The sequence below is a fragment of the Triturus cristatus genome, chromosome 1_2 (assembly GCF_964204655.1).
Source record: "Triturus cristatus chromosome 1_2, aTriCri1.1, whole genome shotgun sequence".
Taxonomy (NCBI): Eukaryota; Metazoa; Chordata; class Amphibia; order Caudata; family Salamandridae; genus Triturus; species Triturus cristatus.
The window spans coordinates 288,495,025-288,517,835 of NC_140580.1; the positions used below are offsets into that span (position 1 = coordinate 288,495,025).

The window sequence follows — 22,811 nt, forward strand, 5'->3', positions numbered from 1 at the left end:
TATACTGCTGCTCAGAAAGAGCACAGTGGTGTTCCTTGCACCCATATCTTTTTGTCATCTGTGTGGATGCTGTAGATATAAAGCACACATGTGGTATTTTACTCCCATGCTATTGGTGCTTTTTTTGTGCCATCTACAATGGTCTTGAAACACATTTAACTAGACCTATTGGATGAAAACAGTTTTACCAGTAATGTTTTTGTGCTAAACACATTCATCACGGCACTGAAAAGCAGTGAGTCACAGTGAACAGAATTCTACCAGAGGACAAATTAGGGCCCAGAAAAAGGAGACAAAATGTGGGGTGACCATGCAGAAAAGGTGAATTTACTACAGCGTGTTTGCAGTTGTTGCTAACTCAGGAACTACCGGTGTGCCCTTGAGGCCTTGTTTTGATTCTAGCACTCATCTACACTCAATTCACAAACCAAAATGAGTCTGTATTATTTTGGATATCTGCTGCACTAGTTTTATGTGCGTTCCATAACCTTGTTCACTCTTGTGTTTTTGTTTTCTACTCCAAAGCAATCTGAACCATCTTTCTAGCCATCACTGTTCCTGAGACATTGCCAGATTGAGTTATGGTTAAGTCTAACCCTAAACTGACAAGAGCCCTGTTGGTACAGGTGTCACCACTGATTACAGGGGGTGCTCACAATTCTGTGAACGCCCCTGCCACCAGAAAATCTTGAGCATGATTGGTACACCAAAAAATTAGGCCTCTATATTTTAAAGCACCCTCGGGACACTGTAGTTGGTGCTAGCCCCCTATTGTTATCTGTCCACATCAATAAGCATAGTAATTAGTTTGTTCCTAAACTGGCCCTTGGACTCTAATTCACTGGAAATAGACTGATCAGTGGGTCACAAGAACATCAGCAACTGGGAGCTCTGTGGCCACCTCAATACCTTTTGTTGAGTGGGATCCTATTTGTTTGAGTGGTGAGTTATTTGACCTTGAATTTTTGGGTGTCACCTTTCATTTTGAAAAAAGACTATATTTACATTTGAAGACTTATTTCAACCCTTCTTTGTAGCAGAGTAGTGCCCATATAGCAGAATCGGCCTAGAGTTCTACCATTTGTGTCCCTTGTGCATATTTTAGACCCCTGAGCAAGAGTTTAGCCTCTGCTCGGATTCAGACTCCAGAGCGATCCTAGAGATCCCAGGTTTCACCAAACCCAAGCGTCATAAAATATAAAATGCTATCATATTTTTTTTTGTAGAGCTTAGTTTTAAAAGCTCTGTTTTATTTCCCTATTAATAAAGTTATTTTCTTTATATAAAACCAAACATTGATGGTATACTAAAGCTGTTGAATGTTTTTTACTGTTTTGATATTCTAAATTTCTAACCCTCTCTATCCTCTAGAATAAGTATTGAATGCTTTCTCTCATTATCCTAAGAGAGTCATGTGTCTAAGCGGAGTAACATGGCTACTCACTTTGGAGAGCACTAGTATTGTAACCCTGGTACACTAGTAGACCATAACAGTACTACAAAGGATAATGCACAATTACTACTGAGTGCCCCAAGATAACATGTAAATCTAAGTATACTGGGCCTAATTCTTATGTTTTTCACTTGTCTTGAAGGAAACAATAACCCCACATCCACAGACATTTACTACTTGAAGTAAATGGTAAATGGTTGAGGGGCTCTATATTTGCCTGTGAGGAGGAAGGGGCAGGGGACTGCAGGGTTGCAAGTGCCTTTACGCTTCAGTTGGGGGTACTTCTCTGGGCAACTGGTAATAGGGCTATATGAGTAATAAACACTGGAATGTGAAGTGTGTGATGGGCAGGAGGCTGCATCAGGACCTGGGGAGAATAAGGAGAGCCACCCATGAAGAGGACAATGATGATAATTTGTTTGAAAATCAAAACAGTCTGGAAACCTGAAAGCAAATGCTTACAGTGAGTTCACTTCGATAAGGCTTCTTTTGCTATTTTTGGGCCAAGCTGACAAACATTAGGAATACCAATTTCCTAATTGCGATTCTCTCCGAATCGCAATTAGGTAATAGATATTCCTAATGTATGAAACTGTTTTGAGTTTCATTAGCAATTCCCAGTGGTTTGCAAATAGACCTAAATCATGCATATTTAAGATGTAGGTCGCAATTTGCAACCCATTACGAATCGCAGCCTTCACAGTGATGGTGGCCGCTGAGGTCAGCAGGCCTTGTCTGTTATTGCTTTTTAATAAAGCAATCTTTTTTTTGTTTAAGTGCAGCCCGTTTTCCTTTAAGGAAAACTGGATGCGTTTAAAAAGAATAAAATGAAACTTTGCAGTTTCATTTTTAAACATTCTCAAAGGTGAAGAGGTCCCCCTTCCCCTTTGCAAATGGGTTACCACCAGTTTGAAATCAGTGGTAAAGTATTAATGTTTGGTAACCGGAATTTGGTCGCAAAAGATTAATACATACCATTGTGATTCAGTATTTGGAAGGGATGCCACTTTCAAATACCAAATCGGTATTTGGTAGCAAACGCATATTGCGATTGGGTACAGAATCGTAATTTGCCTTTCCTACATTGTAAAAAGCTTTTTTGAGGTCACAAACAGCCTGATTCTTCAAATCGGGCCGTTTGCACCTGCAAAAAAGCTTTGTACATCTGGCCCTCTGTCTTTAAAGTGAGAAGAATTAGTACTCAATTTCATAACTGTTTCTGACGATTTTTCAAATTTTCATAACAAATTCGATAGAAACCATGCAGATTTTCAGAGATATATTTTAGCATTTCTCAAGTCTCTAATTAAAAATGACTAGATTAACTCAGTTTATGCTACCTAGCTATTATTTTACTTTGGTGAAAGATTTGTGTTGTTTGCTCTAAATATTTGGAAAGCGGTACATATTTGAAATGGTTTGGACAAAATAAAATTTGATAATGTCATTTAAAAATGAGCCAAGAATTAAGTTTGCAGAAAAGTTTATGTAAGTTGTATGAAAGCATTAACTATAAAATAAAACAGTTTACAGGAAGAATGATTTACAAATTCACAGCACTTCCTGGCTAGTTCAACAAACCTTTTAGCATTCTTCTCCTAATTAAGTACATATAAATGTATTGAGGAGATTGATGTGACAAAATATTTTTCCATGCAGCTTACTATATTACAGAAATAATATGTGTGCTAACTAATGGTTCCACAGACACACATACATGCACTTATGCAATCTGATCGCTCTTCTAATTTTCACTGCAAATCTTTTTGGATATGCCTTGGATAACACTTACCGTTTATGTATGTATATATTAATAGTGCTAACATCGCCAAAAGGCACTAGAGTGCTGCATATGGTCAAAGGCAAGCTTAAAGTCAGTGTGTAATAGAAGAGGAAGCTGAGTTGTGGATGTGTAATTCATTCTGATTGTAGCGTTCGTCAAAGAGATGAGTCTTCAACTCTTTTCTAAATTTGAGCAGTGCAGGCTGTGCTGATGGATGCGGAGAGGTTGGAAATGTTGAATATGCTCAGTGTTTGGATAACTGTTAGAGAGTTAATGTACTGTATTCTATACATTGTAATTCTTCTAAACAATTTTTACATGCATATTGATCAATTTGCACTGGTGCTGTACAATTTTATTATGAGACAGGAGGCTTTATTATGCAGTCTTTTTTCCAGAACTTTTTAAAGTATTATATTTACAGCATACTACATTTCCCACAATCCTTCTCCCTTGGTCAGGAAGTAACAACAAGGAAGAAATACACCCAACATAATAAATAGGGCCATAACATGATCCACTTTTCATGCTGCTAAGTTAAGTACTTGTCAAGCTGTGCACTGAACTACTCAAATGTAGCACATTTTGTGCAATCTGTTTATTGTGATTGTTGAAAGGTCTGAATATTGATTTTAGCTTGCGTTGTGGTTTGTGCGGAAGGCATTACTGGTTTTATAATAAATTTGCTCATACCCACAGACGGCCTTTTGGCTAGGTACCACACTGGAAAGAATTGTGAAAGTGACATTCTTTTATTTGTATAAGCGTTGTAAGAGCTTGTAATTTGAAGACATTGGCCCACATGTACAAAGCATTTTGTGGTAGGCAACGGCCTAATCAGACAGTTACCGACTGCAAAAATGCTTTTACATATGCTCAAGCACCAATTACAATTCATTAACACATTACCGAATTGCAATTTGTGTTTATGATTCTGTATTTTGAAGCGCTGTGTTTTGGACGCCCTCTTCATATACCGAATTAGAATGGCATGTATGAATGTTTTGCGACCAATTAAGGTTGCAAAACAGTAATACTTTACGGACTCCTTGAAGGAGGTGGTAGCACATTCGCTAATGAGACTCCTTCCCCTTGAGACTTGACCAGAAACATTTTTTCAGAGTAGGCAGTGGTCCCGTAAGAAATGAAACCTCAAAGTTTCATTTTTTTCTTTTTAACGCATCCCCTTTCCCCACCAGGCAACTCTGATGGCTGTAATTCCTAATGGGTCTCAAACTGCAACCTACCTGAATACTATTCATGAGCTAAGTCGATTTGCGACCCATTGAAAATTGCTACCTAATATATGTAGGTTTTCTTACATTAGGAATTGCAATTTTCTAATTGCTATTGAGTAAGAATTGCAATAAGGGTATCACATGTGGCCCATTGTTTCCTACCAAGCCTGCTGTTATCGGTCAGCGGTTGATTATTCATGACTTCTGTTTTCTGTTTGGTCCAGGGAGCCTTTCAAGGACAGTTGAATGATACAATGTTTTCCTAAAAGAAGTGCAACACATGTCTCTGTCCTAAAGCCTTGTCAATTACAATGTTTTGTTGATATTGTTTTATGTGCTTGTGCAGGGAAGTCCTCCACTGGGTATAACAGTTCTGCCCCGAAATTAAGAAATAGCAACAAAAGAATGTTTAAGTGTTTGGGTTTTGTACCTCAAGACACAACTTAATATTGCATGGAAAAACACAAAGACTGTTACATGTTTAGATTCTGTGGGGGTTAAATTCTCTCTCATTAATATATTGAATTTAGGACTAACAATAAAGAAAGATGTAATGTTAATAGCAAGAAAATAGAGTAAGATTAGATATTTTTTTTTAAAACCTTTATGATTTTTCGGACACCTCAGTGTGTAATTCAATTTATAAGGCGGTCTCCTGGTATTTAAAAAAATTAGCTACCAATATTGGTGACTCAGTGGTGACTGCAATATCAGGGTCTTTATCTGGACCCTCGGGGAAAAGAGGTGAAATAGCTGTTTTGATAGGCTCTCAATTAGTGCCCTGTCTTTTTTGGTAAAATCTCTTATAGAGATTTGAGCGCTCATGATTTCTGGTCTCTAATGGAGATGCATCAAACCTGACTATCTTGTTAAAGTTTCTGAATGTCCTGAAATGCAGAGTGAGATTTAAACACTGTTATTGGCTTGTAAATAATTGCTAATCATCCTAAACCACGATCCAATATCCATGTTCATTTTAGACCATGATTACAAGGTGGTCATAATAAGGGGTGGTATTTAATGCACACAGTAAATACCAAGACCATGGGGCAAGGTATTTACCAGGGCCACTGTCTGCTCATCCTAAGGTCCCCAGACACAGTTCCCAAAACATAAATTGTCCAATGGGACAGCTTCCCCTTTTAAGAATTAATTGAAAAGTCAGTAATTGGTAATGGTTTGCGACCCACCATTGTGATCCCAAACTATTGACACATACCATTCTGAATCGCATTTAGGGAAGTACACTCTTTACATGACCCTTCAGATTTGTGATTTGGAATGGGTCAGTAAACCAATTGGAAATGCTTTTGCAACCACAAAAAGTCTTTGTGCATTTGGCTCTCGAGGAGGACCTTAAGGAAGACACTTGCTAGGGAAACCTACCTTTTACCCACTTCTTTGGCTCAGACAGAGCGCACATTCTGTACATTGCTCAAGCAGACATGAATTAGATCACCAACTATGATGCTGACATCTAGTAACCCATATAAACAAATAAGGAGTCCGAGGCCCTCAAAGAAAACTGTGGAATGTTTACTCCAGTTACCATAGGCAACACCAACAGGAAATCTTCAAGCTGATTTTGCCTATGCAACAGTAGAACTCTAATACCACAAATGAGTGATAGTATATGTGATAAAATGCAGCAAAACATGCTCGGTCCACCTATCTGATCTATGTTGACATGAGTTTATTAAACGAGTCCCGAAGGGTAGTTGTCCTCTGAGCAAGGATTCTGGATTTACTAACCCATAAATTCCCCTGTTGAGATGGTCTCCAGGTCCAGCAGCCCATAAATCATCACCAAAAGGGAAATGTATGTCACTCAATCGCTGAGAATGGTGTGCGGTCCTGGAAGCTGTCTACAATATTCCTTTAATTGTGGTTTATGAATTGTAACTTCAACCATAACCATATCTCTCTACCCTGAAAGGTAGGGAAAGAAGATGGGGGGATTGTTACCTTTGCAAACTCTAACCTGCTGTATTAATTCAACGGAAGGCCCCAATAGAACCAGGATTTTCAGACAGAATGTTACCTCACTGGAAATTTAATTGAAAACATGGCTCACATTCTTGTTTTATTGTTCGTGGTATTCTAAGAATATAAATATCTTCAATGAAATCTTGAGGACAACCCCTCTTGGTGACTCTCCCAGCCCTTTAACTTATATTCTATGAGACAGCTCCCACAGAGTAAACAGCAAGTAGCTGTTTTTATAAGGCAATATGCAACATTAAAACTGGAATACTTCAACATGTTCTCCCTCCCCCTTTCCTCATCCTTTTCTTTCTTGTGCTCCTCCTTCTCTTTGCACATCTGAATTGCCCCATCATACAAAGAGAAAGCAAATGGACTTTGTCAATAAAAACAAGTGTAAGATGCTATAGATATGAGAAGCGAAACAAAGTACTTTAATTATACTAGTGTACCAGCATGTTTAGGTTGAGAGTCTGATAATTTTTAAACCTGGTTTGTCCCACATCTCTATCATTCCCCTTTTATAATAGTGCTGAAATCCACATGTAGGCCTTGCAATGTACCTCATTATTTTACTGCAGCAGAGTTTGCCACCTGCTGCTTTTCAAGGACTCGATCTGTCTAGAGCTCTGCCAATGGACCTCTGTCTAAACCAGCACCAACATATGCTATCCAACTGCTACAATTTGTGTAAATCTCTAACAGAGTACCTCATCCCTGACCTGAAAAACCATTTACTATTTCACCTTTGTTACAATCCAAGTAAATTCCCAGTGATGCACCTAAATTCTGGCTACCTGGCAGCACCCTTAGTTTTGTCGCTCTGGAAATACATGTACAGTCCTACCATTGCATCTCATTCCTGACTAGCAGTGTCCTCCAATAATGAAATGCTGACACTTGAATTGAGGTCTACAAATGCACCGCATTCTAAATAAGTATAACTTGTTAAGTTTCAACTCAGAAGACAAAAATCCTGCTTTACCTATGCATCTCACATGCCTATTCCAGAAAAGCAACATCCAGAGCCAAGCAGCACTCACAGGTATTCAACAAAGCCTGCGGATATTTCTGTCCACTACTAAGATCTCAAGACAGCCTTAGATCCTTGTGTACCTCTGCAATGATCAAGAGCAGCTTATGTAACTCACAAAAGGGGGTCAAAAGGAAGAACAATGCTACAATGCTACAGTATAGAAAGGAAACCAATTCTATCCTATAAAGCTTCCGTGTCATAAATCTCACACTAATTATAGGGTAGCAAGAAAAAACTAAAAGAAATCTAGTGTAGGAGACAGCTGCTGTAGAAGGGCACAACACAGTTGTGGACGAAAACCCTCACTCACCCGAGGGTGACATGCTTCATCATTGGGTTTCTCCAACACACAAGGACCGCAAGGTACCTTTTGTGGGCTACAACTTAAGAGGAAAGGAGCAGGAGTGCAAAGCACGTGTTGGAACTACCAACTCGAGAAGGTAAGGAGGGGCAGAGTGCTGAAAAAAAGTGAAAATAGTGTCTTAAAAACTACCTACTTAGGGGTCACAACTTTATTCCTCCTGCCTAAGTGGTAGTGATTAAAATGCAAGTGAATGAAGGGTTATGGATGTATACCCTCATAAATGATCAACATGTTTCTGCCATGGTGACGAGAAGGTTCAAGGCATTCATCAGGATCAAAAAAAGTCACTCTGCTACATATGGTGTAAAAATAAATAAAATAAAGTGATACTTAGGCCTCTAATCCTTAACTGTCATACACTTATGTTGGTCAATATGATCGGTCAGGTGGCTCTGTAAAATAATAACAAACAACCCGATATAACAACAACTTTACTGTAATCCACTAGAGCAGCTATTCTCAAATAAAAGTCTCAATAGAGTGCTTACCTAAGTGTAGGATATATGTTTCAACTCAACCTACTACCGGGTATCTTGACGTGTCGGTTAATCTGGTAGAGGGTTAAAAAACATTATGAAAACATACCTAAGAAACATAGTGCAGACACCACTATTGAAAAATACTAACCCAACTTGAAAATGGAATTGTGCCTGTTCAGTTCATATAATGTCATACTGTATTATGAGTGGTGTGCTATTCTAACTTTAAAAGCTTTCCACCCATATGCAAATAACCAGAGTGAGTGATCTAGCCACAGTGACTGTAACCCCTATGCTGCACGCCACTTAGTAGTTGTAGAGTAGCACAGGGGTCTATTACGGGTAACCACAACCAGTCACTAAGATTTTAAAAGTTATAGAACCAAGATTGGCCGCTAGAGACTAAGTTGAAAAGGCCACAACGTACCTCTACTATAATGATGGACATATCTCACATAACATACAGAGGTACTCGAAAATTCGATATGGCCACTGGGGACAATGTGAAGGTGGCCCTTAATCAAATTACTATTGCGACTTGGGGAACGAAGTCCCCCGTTTCATGAGAGGGTGCTCACCTTCTGAAAAACGCACTGTCTCCTCTTCGATACTCGGGAGGGAGCCGCAGGGTGTTCCAAGTGGGCTGGCAAATAAGGAAATGGATACAGAGCGTACACGACGTAATGAGTACGTAGCGCGTATACGCTCACCCGCGTTGTCATAGAAACGACATGCCGCTCTCGTCAAACCACTCTCGTCAAACCAGCATTGTCATAGAAACGACGTGCCGCTCTCGACAAACCACCGGCTCAAATATTACCGAGCAGCCGTTCCCCACGTCCGTAATCTTTAACACTAAACATGTCTCAAGCCAAAATATTGTCAAAAACAGAACAGGCAGCCCAGTGTACAAAACTAATGAAACCAAATCTGGGTTTGACTGCATCATCACATGCCACAACACATGCATAAATCAATCTTCGTTGGGTCCCACTATGAAATCGGAATATTGTCATTTAAAAATGAGATCCATCAGGCATAACATAGTAGGGGGCTTATACCAGGAGTGCAGCTATCATTGGGCTATCAGGCGCAGTTACACTTGAGCACTTGTGTATGATGGGTCAACTGCACTTAAAGTATGTCTGTCTTTCACTATCCAGTTGGAGGGCAGGAAGGCTTATTTCTCTTCCTTGTACTAGAAACCCATGACACCCATGTTACACCCCCACCACTAGTTATTTGACTGAGAGATGAGCTCCTCCCACAACTACTACAAGAACCTGATCAGAGTTTTGCATAGCCTTGGAACTCTTGCATGACACCTAATCGTACATAAATGCATACCCCTATTGTGCTCATCACAAACTTCATATATAACATTTGTGAAGATCACAGTAGAAACTGTATGCTGACTATCCTTGCCTTACTACCACTGAAATTGTCACTTATAACCTAACCCTTGTGGATCTGACAAACTGTTCTCTTGTAGAAGTCTATGAGTAAACCTGCAGTGGTTGATAACATGAGTATCATTTTAAACTTTTACTGAGAATCAGCAACTGTGTGGTGTGTGGTACACAGATATTCAATACACCCCCACCACTAGTTATTTGACTGAGAGATGAGCTCCTCCCACAACTACTACAAGAACCTGATCAGAGTGTTGTATAGACTTGAAATTCTTTCATGACACCTAATCATACATAAATGCATACTCCTATTGTGCAAAATCACAAACTTCATACACAACATTTGTGAAGATCACAGTAGAAATTGCATGCTGACTATCCTTGCCTTACTACCACTGAAATCGTCACTTATAACCCAACCCTTGTGGATCTGACAAACTGTTCTCTAGTAGAGGTCTGTGAGTAATCCTGCAGTGGTTGATAACATGAGTATATTTTTAAACATTTACTCAGAATCATCAACATTGGATACACGGTGTGGTGTGTGGCACACATATATTCAATATCACCTGGATAGATCTGAGTTGTATTTATATAGCACTATGCACCTATATTAAGCCTGTACATGTGGCTTCTCAATTGTTGCAGATAAAGAAATTGACCGAGGGGATGAGATTTGATGAAGATCCTCAATTTGTGAACTGTGAGTTCAGGGGAAGTGTGGACGGTAAAGGATGAAGGCAGTATTCTTTGGCCCAGGAAGTATAGGTGACAATAACTGTTTGGTATGATAACTTGTGAAGGAAGTTATTTTCTCGCACTGTAAAATGTATAATTAGGATGTAGCATATTATATTTGGAGGACACATCCTCGAAAACTGGGGGCATCTATTCTCAGGCACAGTACTTTTACAATGCAATGGTTCAGTCATGTAATAATCTTCAATAACTGTTGCTCTACCATAGTGTACATGTGCTGGAATATTAAAGCCAGTGTAAGATGTGATTGTTACAGTTGCTGTATCAGAGAATAATTTTCCTAGAAATATTGTTATACTTTGCTATAGGATGGTTATGTTTTGTCACAATAACTTCCAATAACAATTTATGATAGGCATTTTCCTGTGATGGTATAAGCTTCAGTTGATAATTTCTGTGTGGAACCGTCCTTTTTCTGTTTTAAAGAACAGAGTTTTACTGAGGACAGTACTCTTCCTCTCGCTTTGCTTCAGGGTGGAGTGTATTTATGTACAATGTTCAATATTGATTTGATAGCTGTGGCTACAGTAAGAATGTGAAAGACTTATCTAGAGTCTGTATCCTTTATTTGGAGAATGTCCAAGGCTATTCCCCAATCTTGTTGCTTGAATTTGTCTTGTTGGTTATTGTTTTTTCTATACTTGTTGGCCCAAGTCGTGGGCGTAGACTGAAACTGGCAGCAGGAAGGGAAATAGGTGGGCGACAGACCTTTCTGAAGTTGGGGAAGTGGGTAGTTTTAAGCTCACGTAATGGAAATGTATGGGCGGGGGAACCAGTTGGGGATGTTCTTTTCAAACTGTAGTGGCGTTAACATCCAAACACTAGCTGAACACCCGACACCTGACATGGATCCCACTACATGGAGAATCTTCTTCTGAGAAGTCCATCAGTGGCATGTGGTTTTGGTCAATGGAGAGAGATGGAACCGTGGAGGGGTAGTAAAACATGGCATCTCTGGGAGTGTGGAAGTAAGAAAACGTGGTAAAGGATTTGATAGTGGTATTGAAGGGTGCAGTGGTTTCATGATGTTGCAGGATGACCAGGTAGTGAGTGGCACAGGATCGTATGACAGTATTCACACTCCTGCTCCAAGTGATGACAATTTGGAAGGTAGCAGTAATAGAATAAGTCTTAGGAATGAAAATGGTCTCTAAAATGATAATGGTAAAACCAATTGGTTGGTAAGAACACCCGGAATCCGGAGACCTCCAGGTTATCTGAAAGAATTTGTAAGATGAGTTTTGTTTTATTTATTTGTTTACAATTGAAACTTATTTTTTCATATATTGACATTTGTAGGCAGCTTTTTATGATAAAGAAGGGTGACATGTTGTGATCTACTACTGGAGATTAATGTAACTTTAAGATACGAATGTCCAGTGTGTTATTGATCTGTTGTTATGGTACTGTTCATGGGGGTTCGGTCCACTGGCAGTTACTCACTGGCTGGAGGAGCTGTATCATCTATTAAAACATTTCGGAACGTATGTGAGCCTGGAAGTATCTTCATTAGAGCACAGAGGTTAAGAAGTTATTCAGGATCCATAAATGGGATCTCATAGGCATCTCCACTGGCATTACTCTGGACACAAGGGGTTGAAATCTTTCGAAACACTGCAGCGCAAACACAAACTAGACACCACCCATTTCTACTTGCAATTATGACATGCCCTACAGGTGGAACAAATAGATTGGGCCTCAATTCCCATGAGTAGCCCCCTGGAGAATGAAGAGATTGCTAATAAAGTGGTATTTCCCATATATCGACCATATTGAGCAACAAGCTTGACAGGCTGGTGAAACTTAGGGCAACCTAGGAGAGAGACTTCAGCCCCATGGAAGATGTGGGAGGTGGCCCTCATGCAGCCCAAGAAGTAGCCATTGAGTCGAAGCTCAGACTATTCCAGCTAAAAATCCTACAAAGGACCTATTACAATGGAAGCCATCCATACGAAATGGGTATATTGCTTGCGATATTGCTTGCGATGTGAGGTGGGAGAGGCCACGTTTCTACATACCCTTTGGGAATGACTCGTGGTTGCTGGGTACTGGGCCGCCGTTTTCAGGGAACAAGGAACAATCCTAGATGTGGACTCCCGCAACGCAGCTCTGTAAATTAGGCTTCATGCTGGCAAAGAAGGCCATTGCTATGCATTAGGGCAGGCAACAGTTGCCAACATAACAACAATAGATTCCAGGCATGGCCTCGTATATCGAAGCAGAAAGGGCGGTTTACAGTGGTAGGGGCTGCCTTAAGAAGTTCGATAGAATATGGGGCGGTTGGAGGTAACATGGCGGTCTTGGTTTGGAAACACGGATACGCAGCCACAAAACCCTGACACCCTTCATCATTGAAGACAAACTCAATCCTAGTTGTTGTCAGTCTGGATGGTAGTGGGGAAAATTGTACACAAGTGGGAAGAGGGCAGGATGTGAGGGATACTCCTGTTGCCCGATAAATTTGATGTTACTGATTAAAATTCTGTACTACTGTGGTTGTCGATTATATTACTTTAGTAAAAGCTGCAATAAAAATATTTATTAAATAAATATTGATTTGCCAGTTATCTTGCAACATGGTTTGTGGGAAAATGTTGAGGTTCGGCTCTTTCTTCCTGTCTTTCATGTCCCTTTTTTCTTCTAAGATTCATCTCTCAATTTCTCTTCTTTAGAGAAGTCTTACACAGAGAGATAAAGGTCCCGAAATGGCATAATATCTTCTATGATCCTTTTACACAAACATAATGATACGCATATAAGTATGTGTACATAGACACACCCACAAGCCCACGCAAAAAAGCAACCTAGAAGTACTCATTTTATAGACCATAGACTGGGCTGGCAACAAGGTGTTAATCTGTTAGCTCAGTATCTTTTCGGCCACTGATCAGTCATTGGCTGGATGCCAGGTGTGCCTGCACATGTTTTCTGCAGGGTTTTAGTCTACCGTTGTTTCTGTATTATTTGAAACTGTGTTCTAGAAATGTCATTACTCATCTCGAGATATCAGACGTCATCTTTGCCTTGGGATTCTAATAGATGGTTAGCAGGGTTTAATAATCTATCACAACGGTGAATGGGCTTGCTCATCGCAGCTGGTAATGTTCCCAGGCCATACAACAGATACTTTTTGTGAGCAGAAGGTGGAGAAATAGGGTGAATTTTAAAACATGCAAAATAAACAGAATCGGGGTTGCTCTGCTGTCCCATAAGTGGAAAAAATGAGCCACTGTGAGGGTCTGGGCAACGTAGTTACTTATCATCAGTGCTTTAAATGGAGAAAAATAAATGTAGGTACTTACTCCTCTGTATTATAGACATGGGGTGAAGCCGACAGTGGGGGAGGTGGGAAGACAGGCATTCAATGAAACTTCTCTCTCAATCCTCCTCTTCTAATCATTTTATAATTAGATACATTATTTCTGCCCACACTCCTTAAGCTTTTTCTCTTAGCCTCTCCTTTATCTCCCAGGTATATTTTCCTTGCCCTTTTTGGTATTTTACCCCTTTTGATATTTCTCACCACTCTTTTTTTTCCACCTCTTAATTTTCTCTCATCTCTCTTACCACTTTCTTTCCCCTTCTTCCAAACCACTGTTACTTTTCCCTACTTAACCTTTCTGTAGTCCTATTCTACACGTCCCCTTTGTTTTTCTTTCATACATCGAAGACTCTTTCTCCAGCTTCTCGTTTCCCTTTATTCTTGTTTCGGTTAATACCTTTCTCCTTTTGTATTTCTCTCTATTCTTCTTTGTAATTACCTAAAAAATGCTACCCCCTCTTGCCCTTCCTCTCTTTTCTTCTTTCCCTTCACTCCTCCTTTTCTACCTTGACTACCGTTAATCTCTCATAGGAGTGCTGGCCTACACATGTGGTACAGGATATGTTACTCAGCTACAGAGAGCAACTAACTAAAACCTAGGTGCTTGTCTAAATTATGGGGTTTGAAATATATTTTGTGGCCTCTCCGGACAGTTTATTAATTTAATTACTATAATTATGATTATTTTTTAGGGCGCCACAAGCTCATTACGTGCTCCAGGCTTTCTCCGGACGATAGTTGATGATTACCAGACTGTTTTCATTTAATTATTGTAGTTTTTATGATACATTGGGTAGTCTGATGATGTGCTGCATGGCTAAACACTTAAAGGGCCCCAAAGGCGAGACCTGTTGGCTATGCCAATGCTTGTTATATGAATGAAAAAGAATTACAACAATGCTATGTGGCTGACAGAAGGTAACCTTCCCAAAGGCACACCTGTGTTAATTATTTCTGTGATGCTTTAAGTGTTACCACTATGTGGATACCTATAGGAAAACTAAGGCCACCTATGCCGTTCACAGCTCGTTTTCCTGCAGCGCCTGACCAGCAGACTGACTGCTATCCATCAGAGGCGATTTGCAGCGTGTTAATCAGTGCTGCTGGAAATGAAGAATCAATAAAAGGCCATTGATCATGACTGACATCCCCAACTTTCGATGTCTTAAGGGGCTGACCCAAACCCTTCACTATGTTAAGCTGTCTCTAGCCAGACTTAAAAAGCAACAGCATTTGCAGTCAAGCAAATATTTTATCCTACAACAACTGCAAGATGTATTTTCAAAGAAAGTCAACACGCAAAAGTTAAAATGAGGTTCTGAAAGCTGGCAGCATCTACTTAACGGTGTCCAGGTAGGGTGTCGCAAGATTGTGTTAAAGGGACAGCACCACAACGCTTGATAATGTTCATGTTGGATGTGCACCATTTTAAAATAAATAAAAATATATGTTAAAAGATGGAGCATGCTAACGGATCCATATTACTCGGAGGAAACAGCTGAACTCTCAACAATACTTGAATCTGAAAAACGTAATTGTTGAAAGTTATGAGCCTTAAAGATAGTTTTTTAAATTCCACTTCAGTCACCAAACATTTGCAAATGCCTGACATACCTTCTTTCATTATTAAATACACTCTGTTAATTAGTAAGGTAAGGTTTTTAATTCCTACCTTTGACGCCAGGCTGCACATTCTCATTGTAGCAAGCTGCATCACATCCCAAATCTGAGATAATTAAAAGAAGAGAAAATCCCAAAAGGTATTTCTGAAATGAAAAGTTAGATATTTATTAAAAAATGTTAGGAAGGGGGGATGATTGTTATAAGTGGCTCTTTCACTTTAGCTCCTGCATGAACACTCGCAGAGTGGTACACCCTACTGTGTAGATCACTAACGCCCTGAGTCTGTGCGAGTGAAAACACAACCAATAAATATAATACAAGAACTTTGTTGGGATGAAAAAGTCTTTTGCATGATAATGGACGTGCACCGATTCCTGAGTGCCCAAACTGTACTTATGTTTGGATCCCTAATGCTGATTTTTGTTGCCATAGGCAAACCTGGATTATGCACATGCACCATGACATAGGCCTGTCTCCCAGACTGCGGTCTATTTGGACCTGAGGGCACCCATAGCACTACCCTCATAGTGGTGGAATGTCACTGTCTTCACCAGTCGTTAAGCAGCACAAGCGCAGTGGTGACAGCACAGTGTGTAGTCATCTGTAGGAGTGAGCAGGTCTTTTTTAGCATCGGTCACTGATGTGATGCCCACAGGCTCACTCATTCTAAAATTCAGCTGCTGTGCGCTCAACTCATCCTTGGCCTACATCGCTTTGGTGTGGAGTGCTGCTCAACCCATGAATGGTATACCTGCCTTGGCTGTATGCGTGCGTGGTAAGGATACAATCTGAACCCCCCAGGATATTGCGATTTGTGATTTGCAAACAAAATTGCGAAATCTGCACTTTTTTGTAAAACTCCAGCGATTTTGACACAAGTGCCGGCAAATTTGTGTACAAAAAAAATAAAATAGCATGGGGGTACACCCTCTCTTTTTATATACTCTGTGCTGCCATCCGAGCCAGTAAAGGTAGGATGACCAACAGGCTAACAGGCAGCAGAGGTGTTAACTTCCTCTATTGCCTGCCTTTCAAATGCACAGAGCCACCTCCATGCAATTAGCTTGCAGCGGTTGAAAAGCCCTTCTGCCCCCACCCTCCACAACACCCCTCTCCCTCTCCCTTCTCCCCCTCTGTCTTCTGTTAACCCCTAATCTTCCACATGTCTTATCTTTTTTTTTATATTCTCCTGCTGCCTTCACACCCCAGCCCTGCTGCCTTGCACACATCAAGGAATGCAGATTGTCTGATGACAAAAGGAGCAGGGTTCATATTGTAATCTGCTCTCTTTGGCATCAGACATCCTCTGATTCAATGTGGTGTGCTGCTGGAGACTCTGCAAGGTTACAGATTGTGACACTGCACAGTCTCCAGCAACAGTTGCAGCCCGTGCGTGTAAACATGATGGGGCAGGGCAGGGGTAGGGGGGGTTGACGTGACAAACAACAGAATAGGGAAAATATAAATAAATAAACAAATCCACTTACCTTGCGCTTGCCACATCATTGACAAGGCTGCAAGTGCATGGTAAGTGGTTTTATTTATTTATTATTCCTATTCCGTTGTTTGTCACTTACACCCCCCGACTCTTGCCGGCCCCACCCCAGCGTTCTTGCTGCCACTGTCCAGCAATGACAGAGCAAGGCCTTGCAGTATTTCTGTAGCAGGCACGTTTTTGGGCCACAGTGAACACACTATATATTTTGAGGTTTTTATGGCAAATTTAGCTTGTTTCGAACTCAAAATTTGCCACCCAAACCTGCTAAATCTTGGGGGGCATACAATACAGGGATAATGCAGTACTGTGCAGTGCCACATGATAAATGTAAGTGCCGGGTGTATGTGTGCCTATGAGTGATACAGTACAGGAAGGATGCAGTGCTGGGCAGTGTGGGCATGCTATATACATGCGCTGGGAGTATGTGTGCCTGTGAATGGTACAATGCATGGAAGATTCTGCGTCCCATTTTTGGAGACACAGGCCTGCATGGTGAAACACGAGGAGAGGAAGTAGAGGAATCCCCGGACAGATTTGTGTATTGCTGCATTCCTGTAAGCTGGGTGGCACACACACTGGAGAGGGAAGAGACAGACTTTCCCTGTAAACTTCAAAGGGTGCTCTTTGATACATTGACAATTCACAAGGAAGGTGCCTGCGCTCATCTCAGAAAGGAATTGGGGATGACCTTTGATACACATATCACTGTGGTTGACATCCAGGTGTGAACTGTAGTCACTCCTGTGGCCTGTAAGGGTGGGCTATCAACTCTGAGGTCACAACAAGACACGCAACCTGATTAACACCGCCTGGTAGAGAAGTGAGGCCCCACTGTGGGACAGACCAGACACTTACCCTGCAAGGAGGAGCCTCAAGAAACCTCCAATCGCTTTGGTCAATCAGCTGTGTGTGAGGAACTCTGCATCCGCTGAGTGCAGCCCGCCTAGGCCCCTTGCAGTGAATTCACCTGATTCATCTGATGATGCACCGGGTGCCTGTGGACGGGGCATGCTCAGGGACTCTGGATGCTCTGAACACATATGTGCGGGTAAGACTGATTTCAGTCAAGTCGGCCCTATGGAAACTTGTTTCCTAGTAATTGCTGGAGTGCCGGAACACTGATTACTTTAAAATAGAGTCAGAGTGGTTTCTTGAGACTCAAACAACTAGTGGGGCTTACCCTGGATGTTGCTTATAGTCAATTAGGTATAACCTTGGCTTTAGAGCAAGAATGGCTTGGAGCAGTGAGGGAGTGGGACCCAGGGAACAGCCTAAAGAGACACTAAAGCCCCGACCTCAGAGGGGACTGTGTAATTGCTCATGAATGTTGTTAGCGGTATATAAAATACTTCTTTTATCACAAAAGTATTTGGCCAGACAATCATAATTTATTGTTGCTGCTGCCCACATGTTGAGTTGTTAGTCCATGTACCACCTTTCATCTCCCCACCTAGGGAGCATTGAACAACTTGGACTAGGCTATTCCTCAGAGTCCAGTTATGCCATCAAACATCCAAGCTATTTATTTGATTGGATGCATTTAACTTGTCTACGTTCTTGCTGCAATTGTTACGGTTTATAATTAACCATACAATAAATAACTATTACTTAAGTGCTGAAGGGGACTTGGCACAGTTGCTCGGGATCCATTGTAAGTTGGGGAACGGGACATCAGGAGTAAAAATCCTCAACCCCCACATGCTCTGTGGCTCTATAAACGGGTTCTGGTGTTGTACCACTGGCCAGATTCACGGAACAAAGGTTTTTGAATAGAGAAAGCTTTGCAGAAGAGTTTCTACATATATCATTTAACCCCTTGTGCGCTCATGACGGAACCACGCCGTCATGAGCCACGGGCGGCGTGTGCTCATGACGGCGTGGTTCCGTCATGCTGTGGCCGTTGGCGGCCGCTCCTCCCACGCGGCACTAATTCCCCGCCTGTGCGGGCGAAATAGACAGTGGGCGGAGTCGTGACGGAACCACGCCGTCATAAGCCCAGCTCGCCCGTGACTCATGACGGCGTGGTTCCGTCATGAGCATGGCGGCGGCGCGCTCACCCCTCACCCCCCCCCCAGCGCTGCGGCGGAATTCGCGCCACAGCGAAGGGGTTAAATACTCATATCAGACTTTGTATGACATAGCAATGTCAAACACACAAGGCCATATTTATCAAAATGTAACGCCTGCACCTTGCTGTGCTGCATTACAGGAAAAGGGCAGGAATGCACCGTATTTCTCACAATACAGTGCATCCCTGCCTTTACCCAGCACTGGAGCACAATGTGCTGCCTAGCGTCAACACAGGCACTCTCTCATGCACCATGGGGCAGGAGTGCCTGCATTGCAAGCAGGATTACTTTCATGCAGAAAAGAACACTTTTCTGTACAAAAACAATCCCCTGAGGCATTTCCTCTATGTGGGCTTCAAAATGCATCAGTCATAGAAAGAGGAAAAACGAGGATAAATGAACACATTTCTCCTGGTAATGCCTCCCCTGGGAAAGCGTAGCATTTTGGCGCATTCCCAGATCTACATGTAATGGCAAATCTGGGAATGCATCAAAATCCATTAGTGTTGCGTAGGAACACCCGCACACCACTCATGGAACGCCTGCTTGGGGCAGAGTAACGCAACACAGCAATTTGCGCTGCATTGCATAACTCTGGATTTATCAAGCCACTAAGGGCCACGGCATGGGGCCTTGCATGGCTTGACACATTACATCTCAGGGGTTGTGTCCCTTTGCACCACGCAACGTGATAAATATGGCCCACAATGTTCTTATACACATGAGCTCAAATGAACATGGTGGTGGTAGTGGGGATGGTGCTAGGAGTGTAATTGATGGTAGTAGTAGTTGTGATGACGGTGATAGTGCTGGAGATGGTAACCATGATGATGATACTAGAGGTGGGGGTGTTGTTGGTAATAATGCTGGTTGGTGGTAGCAGTAGTAGCACATAATGTTAGTCATGATGATGGTGGTGGTGATGGTGGTGCTGATAGTGGTGGTGGCAATGGTGGCAGTGTTTGTGCAATGGAAGTAGTGGTGGTAAGGGTAATTATGGTAACAGCGATGTTTGGTGGTAAGGGTAGTAGTACTGGAGGTGCTGATAATGATGGTGAAGGTGTTACTCGTTTACTCGTGATGATGTCATAGTAGTGGTGGTAATGGTTGGTTCCTGGACCGACGAGAGCAAGAGGTGAAATTCTAACAAGGAAGGGAGGACAGAGAAGAAGCCTGAATTACAAACAAAAGACACAGGACAAGTGAGGATGGGACAGCACCAGTCACTGCAGTAAACATGTCACTCAGCAGCGGGGCCCAGAGTTGGGTGCGCAACAAGCCTGACACGAGAGGGTTAGTTTGCCTCTTGGTGCCTGTCTCTTCTCCGTGTGAAAGCTGATTCTAAGCATGCAAAACCCCACGTCTCCCGCTTGCTGACAAACTAGACAAATAATGGCTGAGTTAATGAAAAAATGCAACTGACTGTGAAGAAAACAGTTAATAATGGAGGTGGCTGACCCAGTCCCCTCCCCTCTGTGTGCTGTGAGCTGAAATACAAAAACACAGCAATGAGTGAAAGAGGCTGAACCCAAGGCACCGTTGCTTGTGTGTAACATCACTAGGAATACGACATATTTAGCGATAAGAAACGGTAGACCGGTTTGCTAAATCCGTTTCTAGCTAGACCTAGAATAGAACATGTTTTGTAACCTACACAAGGGATTCACTTCTCATTCAAGCTACTCGTTGCCTATTTTAAATATCACTGAAATGGCTAATGAGTTTGTGACTGTGTCCCCTCATTCTGGTTGTCTTTCTTATTTTTCTTAAGCGATGATTCTCAGTGCGTTTAAAAAAAAATACTCAGGCATTCAATATATTCTACCGCAGCTTATTAAGACGAGGGGCTTTCCTATCAGATATCTGCATTTGCAAAACATCCCCGAGAAAAGTCACTGAAACCAAAGTGCATTACAGAACACTAATGCCGAATGTGCAAACGGGGATGTGGTACAAATTTACACTATTGTGCTGTTTACTCCTTATTACTTAACGTAAGGATGCTTTATTTTGCTCCTTAATTGCAGCTGAAAGTCCTTTATTGTTAATGTTTGAATTCTGCCTCTGAAGACAAAGTATAACAAATGATTTTTGCTGACGCACTTAGGGGCACAAAAACAAAATAGAGTAACATAACATGCTAAATTTACCATGGGACGAATAGAGCCTTTGTGAAATCTCATTAAGGTCACAGATCTACTTTTTAATTAAAAAAACCGAGAAAAAAGATTTAAATGTGACTCACCATGATCCAGGCAAACAGTTTCTTCCAGAGTTAGAATTGTTTTAGCCGACGAGCTACTGTGTTGCTTATGGTCGGGAATTTATATAGGCTCTGCTTTTGTTAGCATTCCCTTGAGTTATGTAGCTAAAAAAACACAAGATTTATGAGTTTTTGCTGGAAAAGTAGAAACTATGCGCTGTGTCAGCACTAATGGGATTTGTGGGTCTGCACACATGGACACGATCAACTGACGTAGTCTGGTGTTGTGAAACCAAATATTTATTGAGTGTTACATGAAAAGAACTGAGATTAGGTTCTCTGGAAATGTAATAGAAGTACGCTGTGTTGGCAAGTCGTGTTTTCATTTACCTTCCCAAGAAACAACTAGTGTCTCTCACTGCACATACCAGCAGGGGAGGGGAATGGGGGGCGATGGGTGGAGGGGAGCATTTGAGTGCCAGGCCAGTTCATAATAACCCTCCTAACACACACACAAACGACCGAGGCAGCTGGAACAGTATAGTGGGGCCGGAGTTCAGAAGGTGATGCCAATAACAAGCATTGGTCAATGCATTAGGTTTCATCTATGTGAATAATGATACTTTTTTTGGTGTTGTAAGTTTTAGCTGTTTGATTCATATGTGCAGTGCAAAAGGGCACTTTGTTTCAGTTTTATATTGTGCGAACATAACTCGAGGCATTAAAGTGCATTATATGAGAAGCACAAGTTTTACATGAAAGGATACTTTTTTGTTTTAATGGCATGGGGAGGTCTAATCCCAGCGTGGACACAACATCCTGTGATTCTGGGCCAATCACTTAATCTCGCGTGCCATAAAAACAAGAAAGTATGCTTTCATGTAAAACTGCTTCTCGTGTAAAGCGCTCTAATGTCCTTGGGACAAGTTAGCGCTATATAAAGCTGCAAAAAACATACCAACTACACCCTGCACTTATGAACTAAACTTGGCCAAGGGCATTAGTGCGCTTTACATGGAAGAAGAAAATACTGTTAGTGTTAAATGCCTACCTCACTGCCACACCCCCAGACACACCCCTATCAGACATACAAGACACAGCCCAAGCAATTTGGTGAGTTTCGGCACTTCTATCTTTCCTTTTAAAGCACTGGTCCCAGCAGGTAAGAATTTTAATGTAACACTCGATATTCTGAGCAATTCCAAGATGATAAATGCTGGTTTTAAAAACAAAGGTCAACTTCAAGTATGGAATAGTGTATTGGGCTGGTCCCACGTGTAGAGGTGACAAAGTGGACGTAGCCGAGCTGAGTTTAAGGGAGTTTATTAAGTCCATAAGAAGAGTAGATACAGAGCCCCACCAGGAGTAGCCTGCTAGCTGCTCAGCCCATCTTCCAACTGACAACACTCACACCAGACACCCAAGCATTCCACTCATGTCAATCATGCCAACATTCTACACAGAATATTCACGCTGGCTGAGCAGCTAGGGACAAGGTGAAAGGGAACATTACGGCATAACATACTACATATCCTCTCCCTTTTATATAGAAAAATCAATGGAACCACATTAAAATGAAAACAACTATA

At 41.5% G+C, this 22,811-nt stretch overlaps 1 protein-coding gene across 1 annotated transcript in view; it reads right to left on the reverse strand.

The window, feature by feature from the left end:
* LOC146867186 (beta-microseminoprotein-like) overlaps window positions 1-21,497 on the reverse strand; it is a 91,759-nt gene extending 70,262 nt beyond the window's left edge. The window contains exons 1-2 of the mRNA XM_085603771.1: window positions 21,265-21,497; window positions 15,502-15,595 (exon numbers count right to left, since the gene is read on the reverse strand). Coding sequence (XP_085459897.1) covers window positions 15,502-15,595; window positions 21,265-21,267 — 97 coding nt within the window. The 5' untranslated portion in view covers window positions 21,268-21,497. The remainder of the gene's footprint in view (window positions 1-15,501; window positions 15,596-21,264) is intronic.
* Between the last annotated feature and the right edge of the window lie 1,314 nt (window positions 21,498-22,811).